General features: G+C 39.0%; 1 protein-coding gene across 1 annotated transcript in view; it reads right to left on the reverse strand.

Moving 5' to 3' along the window:
- The window catches only part of LOC107687426 (anoctamin-7-like), a 14,147-nt gene extending 6,992 nt beyond the window's left edge, over window positions 1-7,155 (reverse strand). The window contains exons 1-14 of the mRNA XM_016484770.1: window positions 6,552-7,155; window positions 4,988-5,105; window positions 4,718-4,902; window positions 4,524-4,631; window positions 4,275-4,411; window positions 4,130-4,187; window positions 3,114-3,224; window positions 2,856-3,021; window positions 2,470-2,560; window positions 1,841-1,937; window positions 1,434-1,577; window positions 717-854; window positions 490-588; window positions 193-366 (exon numbers count right to left, since the gene is read on the reverse strand). Of these exons, the coding sequence (XP_016340256.1) occupies window positions 193-366; window positions 490-588; window positions 717-854; window positions 1,434-1,577; window positions 1,841-1,937; window positions 2,470-2,560; window positions 2,856-3,021; window positions 3,114-3,224; window positions 4,130-4,187; window positions 4,275-4,411; window positions 4,524-4,631; window positions 4,718-4,902; window positions 4,988-5,105; window positions 6,552-6,683 (1,758 nt within the window). The 5' untranslated portion in view covers window positions 6,684-7,155. The remainder of the gene's footprint in view (window positions 1-192; window positions 367-489; window positions 589-716; window positions 855-1,433; window positions 1,578-1,840; window positions 1,938-2,469; window positions 2,561-2,855; window positions 3,022-3,113; window positions 3,225-4,129; window positions 4,188-4,274; window positions 4,412-4,523; window positions 4,632-4,717; window positions 4,903-4,987; window positions 5,106-6,551) is intronic.
- Between the last annotated feature and the right edge of the window lie 2,584 nt (window positions 7,156-9,739).

Consider the following 9,739-nt stretch of genomic DNA (forward strand, 5'->3'; position numbering starts at 1 on the left):
ATTGTTTCAGGAAGAGCCATATTTGGGGAAACAAGATAAATGAGACTTATTTGATGGTATGTGTGAGTCTCAGAGCTTTATTGTAACTGCCTCAGAGAGTAGGACTAAGGACTAGAGTCCTAATGGCTTATTGATTCTCAAAGCAAGTGTGGATGGGCAGGTTCATTACCCTGAACCACAGAAAATGGCAACACTGGCCTGATTTGATTTAAAGCCCTGGGCATGTGTTGCTTTATGGGGTCTGATGTGTGCAGAAAGCCTACCCCATTTAGTGAGCTGTTCTGCCAGGGCTGTGTAGACCTGCCCCATCAGCAAGATCAAAGCCAGGTTCACCAAACTGCTGGAGATATTGGCAATATTCCCAGCCTGGAAGAAAAAATGTTTGTGCAGAGTTCAAGAGCTACTGCAGGTGCAGAGGAGATTAATGAAATGGTGCAGTACGGTAAGTTATCTCATATTTTAGTTAATGCAGATCGATGGGGTGCCCACCTGAGTACGCAGAACAGAACTCCCAGTTTCAAACATCATTACACTCACTATACTGCGGTATATGATCACTGTGACCAAGAAGATCATCACTACACACAGCTGGGAAAACAAGTTGAGAGAAAGAGGAACTAATTTGGGTGACAATTATGACATATTATCTCCCTTCTAACTGGCCAATTAAAATTTTGTAGCTCCATTAAACCTCTGACAACTCCAGTGGGTCTCACCATTATAACAATGACCATCGAGCCAGTCAGCATGCGTGAAATCCGCGCTTTTTCAGGGAAGTAGGGTTCTTTTACTCCTGTAACTGGGTTTTCCTCCATCGCAGGGGCCATGGCAGCAAACTCAGGACGTGGTGGTTCCTGATCATTTAAAAAAAAAAAAAACATGTATACATTACCAATCTAATAAAATCAACAATGTTAGGAATGATTAAAAAATATTTTTTTCTTAAAGTAAGGACAGTGCCTTCTTTTCTGTTGTGTGTAACATGAAAAAGGGCAACAAAAAAAAATCACATTGTAAAAAATCATTTTAAAAATAAAAACTATTTTTCTTAATATTTTTATCCTGTTTTTTAATAGTAAATATCTAAACATCCTTAAAACAAGCCACATTTTTTAAACTTTGCAGCAAAATATCTAACATGTTTGTATTCTAAGGACAGTGCCTTCTTGAGTCTTCCAAAAATATTCTTTTTTTCTGCTCTAAAAAGGGCAACAACAAAAAATCCCAATGGTTAAATCGCATTTCCTTCATTTCCGATTTCAACAAAAAACAAAACAAACAAAAAAACACCTCTTTCACTTCAGATTGTTTTCCACATATAAAACAAAAAAACAAAACTTGCCCTTCAGGCCTTCCATAATGTTTAGATATTTTTTAAATGTAAAAAAAACGTAGCAAAAATACTGATTAGGAAAATGTTGTGCACGTCAAACCTCCTCTTCATGGAAATCCATGCAGTCCCAGTGGTGAGCGAGAGTGGCATTCTTGCGTTTCCAGTATTCCAGGAACGTGACAGCCCATAAAGACATGAACACACTGAAGAAGACAGTGCCGGGATGATCAAACAGGTAACCCACCTTAAGAAGAGTTGAGAATAAGCACGAGCAAGCAGGAAGTACTATATTTCCAAGTGTTCCTGTTTTTTTTTTACTATTGGCAACCACACTACGTTCCAAAAAAGACACAACATAAAACAACTATATATTACATAAAGAAGTCACTATACAGTATACTCTATACACATCTTCATAAACTATACAAACATATTGAATGCTAGAATATGGTGTCTTTCACATAGAGTACCCAACCCAGATGAAGGTTTTTAGCCAGAGATGATTACCTTGGCCATGGGACAGATGTCTGATATATTCCAGGGTTTACAGGTTTCACACAGAGGACACATTAGATAAAGTCCTCCACTCTCACAGATTTCCTTCCTGTAGATGGTAAATGGAAACAGGCAACAATGCTAGAGCTAAAATGAAAGCATACAGCCTGTTTTTGAAGCATGTTGTCCTGGTAAAACTGTGCTGATCAAACAAAAGAAAATATTAGAAATCTGTCAGGAATGCAGTAAGAGTGCGGTTACTAGAAGCAATAGTTTAGTTTAATGTTAAGATCAATAGACCAAGGAGGTAGAGTGTACAAATGAGTGTATCTAGCATATAGATACACATACAGTGCTCCTAATTTTTGCTCTTGCTCTCTGATTCTCATTATTTTGCTTGCTTATTCTGAGGTGTAAACTGCAGCAAATATTTCCAACCCATCGCTATTAGTCCTTCAAGTACATGCGGTCAACAGTTGCTATAGTAACAAATAAAGGTCATAAAGCCCACTGATATGACATCATTTCTGATAGCAGCAAAATAGCTTAGAGGAGTGCCAAATGTGTGAGTCATGTAGAGCTGAAAGAAGTTCAGTGCAGCAGCTGAAACACTGTTAATCGATAATACGGGAAACACTTACGCTGGGGTATTGGATCCCATTGTCAAAATACCCGAAACAAAGACACACGTCCCAACCAATGCAGCAGGCAAGAGCCAGGCTGTGTAAAATCCTGTGAGCAAAATAATTTGGTAATTATTGGTTATTATAATTATTGGTAATATATTGACAGTACTTGTTTTTGTGGTTTGCGACACTATCAATGCCAACGCTGTGGGTTTCGAAAAATATAATATCATTTACTTTCATTTAATTTAATAACAAATATATAATAATAATAATAAATAAAATAATATTATATTAATGTATAAAAAGTACATTAGTAATATGCATTACGCATTACTGCAATGCCAAGATACCACAACCAAAATATGCAAATATGAATAGAATCTATGGTGCCTACTCACCCAACCACGCAAAATAAAGTGCAATCTTCTCTCCAAAGTATTCACGGATGTGATCCAGAGGCTGGTACTTATACCATTTTAACCAGTTGGACCAATAGTGGTACAGTACCTGCCTCTTGTTCAACTGATCAGGCTGGATGTCACAACCTGGGAGCTCAAAAGGGCCCTTAAAAAAAGAAAAAAGCTGACTGTATCAAGCTGTACTTTCAATAAGACACGTTTGAAGCGCATTGCAGTATATGGCGTCTTGTGCCGAACCTCATGCAGAGGGAATGCACCCGTAAAAGCCCCCTCATTCAGCAGACGAGCGACTCCAACTTCTGCACGCTTCCTCCTGCCATACACAGTCCTTGCTAAGATTTCATACACCTACAATGAACACAGGTGTAAGCAATTATCATACACTTGAAATAATTGAATACACCATCAAATACAGTACACTGACATTCAAAAGTCAGTAAGATTTTAAGAAATCAACACTTTTATACATCAAGGATGCATTAAATTGATCAAAAGTCACAATAAAGACTTTTACACTGTACAAAAAAAATCTATTTCAAATAAATGCTGTTCTTTTGAATGTTCTATTCATCAAAGAATCCTGAAAAATATCAAGGTTTCCTCAAAAATACAAAAAGTACCACAATAAGTCGTGGGGCAGTCGTGACCTAATGGTTAGAGAGTCAGACTTGTAAGCCAAAGGTTGCAGGTTCGAGTCTCAGTACCAGCAGGGCTTGTAGGTGGGGGGAGTGAATGACCAGCGCTCCCTTCCACCCTCAAAACCACGACTGAGGTGAGACACCGAAGCCCCAACTGCTCCCCTGGTGCCGCAGCAAAAATGGCTGCACACTGCTCCAGGTGTGTGTTCACGGTGTGTGTGTGTGTGCGCACTTGGATGGGTTAAATGCAGAGCCATACTTGGCTACACGTCACTTTCCACAACTGTTTTCAACATTGAATAATAATAACAATAAATGTTGCTTGAGCATCAAATCAGCATGTTAGAATGATTTCTGAAGGATCATGTGACACTGAAAACTGAAGTAATGACTGTTGAAAATTCAGCTGTGCCATGACATGAATAAATTACATTTTTTAAATATTAAAAAAGAAAACTTGGTGAGCAAAAGAGACTTATTACAAAAACAAAGGAAAACAAAAAAAAACGTACTGACCCCAAAAATCTGAACGTTAGAGTATGTAATAATTTATTACACTATCACATATGTGAAACCCAATTCTGCTTTTCTTGTGGCTGTTTATTGCACACTCACAATGCGGTGTCTTTGTGTGTTGGTGAAGTAGTTTTCACGGTCATCAGAGCCCAGAAACCTGAAAGTCGAAGTAAAGGTCTATATTTACAAATCTGTTTCTGCAAGTAGATGATCATCTTGTACACTTGTAGAAAAAAAGCGTAACTTTTCCATTTTGGACTTGCGGAAAGCACATGTGTAGTAGTCCACAGGACGGTTGGGGACTGAGTCTTTCATGATGTTCGGCACCCAGAGCTTCTGAAGAACTCGAGCAGAAGTGTTGTAGTCTGGGTGTGGCTGTACCTATCAATGAACACATACAACTCATTTCAGAGCTCAATTCACTTGATTCTAGTGTTATTTTAAGCCCTCTGTATTTGCGTTGGGGAGGTGAACATGAAAACATGACACTAACCTGCAGAGGTGCCCTAAGACGTAACTCCTCAGCGTAGTACACCAACACATCCCATGGAGCATGGAGCTTCAGATAGTGTACAGTCTTCTTTACACTGGATGATTCTTCCTGATAATAAAGAGAAAACCATTAGCAACACCATAGCAAGTACCATAAATGGCACTGCACTGAGGAAATTAACCTAATAGCTGAACCTTTTCCATCAACAGTCCAGCACTCTGGAGGTTCTGGATGAATTTGTCCCTCCATTGGGCCAGCTGAGCTTTTCTTCTCTCTGACCTGCTCTCCTCCTGTGCTGCTTCTACTGCCTCCTCTCCTTGCGACTGTCCCCGACTCCGACACTTACGACGCACCATCACCTCCCACACCAGGACAAAGTCTGAGGCAAGAACAAATAGGCTTAATATGACTACTTATGCAGCAATGCAGTTGGTGTATTTATAGCGCTTTCATCAAACCCTTACCTATTTTTGTTTGGCCGTCTCTGAAGTAGTTGCCTTGGGGCTGAACAGGTGGGCTTGAGGTCCGCTCACAATTAACATATATGGGGTCATCATCCTCATCATTAGCCGCAGTGGTCAACTATTTTGACAACATTAATATATTTAAGCAACGCATACCATTACGATCATTAGCAATCACATGAACCATTAAAGGAATAGTTCACCCAAAAATGAAAATTTATTCAGCCTTACCCTTGTATGTTCATCGAAACTCAGCATGTTGTATATTCACAGAGAAATTCAGCATTACATCACTTGCTCACCTATGGATCATCTGCTGTGAATGGATGCCGTCAGAATTAGAGTCCAAACAGCTCCATAAGTCCATTAGTCATAATAATGCTTCCTCCAGTGAAAAAGTCCATCCCCTGTTCTCCTCTCACATCAAAATCCACCAACACATTTGTTGGTCTGTTTTTGCTTGTAAACAGTGATCTTTGCATATTTCTCCCGATTCAGATGAGATGACTTTCTCATTGGAGAAAGCAATATTATGGATAGAGGACTCATATTTTAACCATAAACAACTGTTTGAAGTTAAAAACATCTTAAAGATGAATTTATTATAAACATGCTTTGTGCTTCAGTTAATTCATGTGATGTTTTTATCAGCTGTTTGGACTCTCATTTTGATGGCACCCATTCACTGCAGAGGATCCACTGGTGAGCAAGTGATGTAATGCTGAATTCCTCCAAATCAGTTCTGATGAAGAAACAAACGCATCTATATTGTGGATGGCCTGAGGGTGAGTACATTTTCAGCAATATTTCATTTTTGGGTGAACTATTCCTTTGACTGTTGGGCTGTAATCATGTAGTTGGTGGCGAACTCCATTAACTGTCGGCGAGTGTAAAATCAGGGCTAGTAGTTTGTGGATAGCATTAAATATCTTGGCCTATCCTGAAGGGCAGTTTGCAAATAAAGTGTGTTCTGACTGGAAATAACATCAGTGACAATAAACAGTTGTGTAATGTGAACAAAATTAATCAAAAGAAAGAAATGAATCAGAGTTTTTGAAGGAATAAGTTGAGTGAATAATTTAAATGACTCATTAATAAAGGCTGTCACTTGTTACCACCTCCTGGTGTAATGATGTAACAGTCTGTCTAGAATGCACAAACACAGACAAGCAAACAGTGAAAAGTCCAGCAGTTGGACTGCTGCTTGGCCAGTCAAATTCAAGGTCTGGAACTAACTGTTGTAAATGACAATCTGACAACAATTACAACTGTACTGTATGTTTTATTGAAATGCGACAGGTAAAAACAATTAAGGATTTAACCCATTAGCAAAAATATTAATACATCCTTTATAAATATTTCTAAATACTGTATTAACATAACAAAACACTCCAAGAAACCACCAGGTTGCCTAACAGCAAAGTCATGTGCTAATTAGCCATTTTAGCACACAACCGAACAGCTCTGCAATGGCTTTGATGATATTGCTACACAAAGCAACTAGAACTCTTGTTTTGACGAACAAATGCATCTAATGCTGTTCAACACAGACCAGTACACTCACATATCTGGGAGGAATGAAGCCCCCATTTTGCAGGCTTCCATAACTATCTGGACCATGAGTCTCGCCGCTGTAGTCCAGATCCAGCAGAACCTCCCGGTCCATCAGCACCTCAGGGTTCCTCTTCTTCAGCATGATAGACAGCTAGAATCAAATGCTGAGGTGAAGCTAGAAGAGACTAGGTCGTTTAACTCACATTCAGAGCTTCAGTACAACTGATCTATGTACACAGTCCCACGTTCCAGTCCAGGCACTCCGGCAGAACATCAGCGCCCAATAAATTATGCACATAAATTAAATTTGTGATAAAAGTGTAAGTGCATTCCTCCCCCAAAGAAGAGCTGCAGGAGAGGAGACAGAGGAAATGCACTAAGTGCCTCTATAAGCGGATGAGACAAAACAAGGGCAGAAGTGGTTCTGCAGCATCTCTGCACTACCCTCCCTCTCTCTCTCTCATTCACTGCATCCCACTGTCTCCTCAGCACTCTAGAGGGACACTTACCGTAAATCCTCTGGCATACGAGCCTATACTTTCATCTTCAGCAAGGAAAAACCCATGTAAACACACTTTACAACAAGAATGCATATATCCTGTTTCCTGTTAAAGAAAGATTATACTATGCAAAACACAGTGTCATGTTCAGGTAGCCATTCACTTAAATCACTATTCATCCGAGTCTCTTGAGGTGAAGATCCAATTTTTAATGCATTAGAATTACACATAAATCCGGTCTCAGATAGACTATAGATGCGCTAAACTGTGTGTTTAATGAGCATAAATCTTATTGCCTAAAGAGGTACATGACCTATTGGAAGGATGGACCATCACAGTTCAAAAACCTTCAGTGCAAAGAGGTAAAACGTTGCATTGGATATTGAATCATTGCCACCTGAAAGTTAGGAATTGGCCTGAACAAATTGGCTGAGTCAGAGAGGAATTTTGCTGCAGGCTTTACATTGCTTTAGTTGCATTGCCATTATTTGCATTTTGTGTATTTACATCTTGCACTAATCATTAGTACTTAACAGCAATTAAAATCTGCCATTAGCCGTCTGAATGGTATTTGCAGACTTCTGGGTCAGTCTTAAAGAATGCTTGGGCTGAGAGCCACAAATAGCTCATATTTCTCACTATTCAAACGCAAGAGCATTTGTGAGACAAACATTTTGAGTACAAATGACTTTTCACGGTCTCAAAAAAATAATCTCTGTATGTACCATGTGATCCTTTTTGCTTTATATATCCCCCATCCCACCCCCCCCAATCTCAGAAGTGCGTTAATATTTTGATGTTACTGCAGCAGTGCAGACAGAGGGAGGAGAGAAATAAAGAGAAGGGGTTGGGCAGTTAAAGTGAGAGGGAGGAGGGTTTGAGCACCTTCTGTTCATTGAACCGCAGGAGTAGAGAGGCAAGGATAACTGGAAAAGAAGCAATGCCACCTGACTGCAGAAATCCACCCCATACATGAGGAAAGCAAGAATATAATTGGAAATATGGGCCCAATATATACAGAATATCAAAACAATTAAAAAATATATATATATACAAGAAACTACAAGAGGACTTTAGTTCAATAGCAGTGATGCCATTTGTTCAATTTTGGTTTAAATTAAATGCTTACACCTATGTGCAACAATGTCACCGAAAATAGGAGTACTTTGTCAAGTTCAATACCATTAGATTGCGCCATTAAGTCTTTGTGTTATTGTTTCTAGTTAACCTACTAAGTAGTAATTTGTTAAATGGATATTTCAGCATTTTCATATTTCAACATTTACACACCCTCAAGTTGTTCCAAACCTGTATTAGTTTTTTTTTCTTCTGTTTAACACAAAATAATTTATTTTGAAGAAAGTTGGTAATGTGGTGTCGTCTGCTGCTCATCTTAGGAACCACACTCAGTCTTGGGTTTTGATGCCAGGAGATACACTTTATTACATCATCAATGAGAATAAAGCGGAGATGCTCTCTGCAGCGAAACATCTCCAGAATGTCTTTCTGTCTCCCTTTTTATACAGGTTGGATTTTAAGGCGTGGGGTATATATCACATACAGTTTTCCATACATAGAATGGTTCCTTTGTGCATACAATTCTCCCTAGAGACAAGGGGTTCTTGTTATGGTAAAGAAAGAAGGCCCCCACTTTTGTTTCCCAGATGTTTCTAATCTTAGGGCCTGTCTACTTTAGCCACGTAGGCATTTTCCACACAGGCATATGTGATTATAATGGAAGAATCCAGTCTCCATAATTTCTCACTTCTATAGAAAATATATAGAAAATAATTTTATAAGCATGAGCGTGCAACTGGTTCAGCGCTTGCCTGTGGTTGTCACAGTTATGTATAAAGACATAAAAACACATTTAAAACATCACACAGAATATCACAGGATTAGCATAGTTTTCTTGTCTTTTTTCTTTTCTTTCCGTCTTTTCCGTGGGAACTTTAGTACAGTGATCCAGATGATGCCAGGTTGTGTTTCCCCCCACTTTGACTGCTGCTGGAGTAGCTCTCACCACTTCGTAGGGTCCCTTTCTCCTGGGCTCATTCCATTTTCTTTTTTCCTGTAAATAGATAGCTCTATGTATGGCAGTTAATTTCTTCATATATGATCGAAGTTCCATTTGTAATTGCTCTAGAGGCGGTCCTTTGTAGGAACCTCTACAATATAGCACAGGCATGGGTCGACCCGTAAGCATTTCATGCGGTGTTAAGTGCGTGCTCCTGTTAGTTTGCATGCGATAGCTCATTAGTGCAAGAGGTAATGCATCAATCCAATTAAGTTTAGTACTTTCACATATTTTGTTAATTTTGGCCTTGATAGTTCCATGAACCCTTTCGACACATATTCAAAAGTGAAGTAGGTGTAACCATTTTTCTTTCATGTGTACGCCAGATCTCTTGTGAGTATTTTTTAGCTCCCCTTTGGTGCCACATTGATTGTTCATAGGGGCCTGCTTGTTGTTGAATTAGAATTATATCCTCTAATTGAGGTGGAGGTTTGATAAGTACTACAGGTGCTAATACTGCTACTTGACACCCTGAAGCTTTTGTAGCTTCTAAATTTGCTGCTTTGTTTCCCTTAATATCATTAATAACATAATCATTTCCCTTCTTGTGTGCCTGACATTTGATTATTGCTAGTCTTTTTGGTAGCATCATAGCAGAAATTAATTGCCCTATTTGTTCAC

Source organism: Sinocyclocheilus anshuiensis, unplaced genomic scaffold (assembly GCF_001515605.1).
Source record: "Sinocyclocheilus anshuiensis isolate Anshui unplaced genomic scaffold, SAMN03320099.WGS_v1.1 scaffold1114, whole genome shotgun sequence".
NCBI lineage: Eukaryota > Metazoa > Chordata > Actinopteri > Cypriniformes > Cyprinidae > Sinocyclocheilus > Sinocyclocheilus anshuiensis.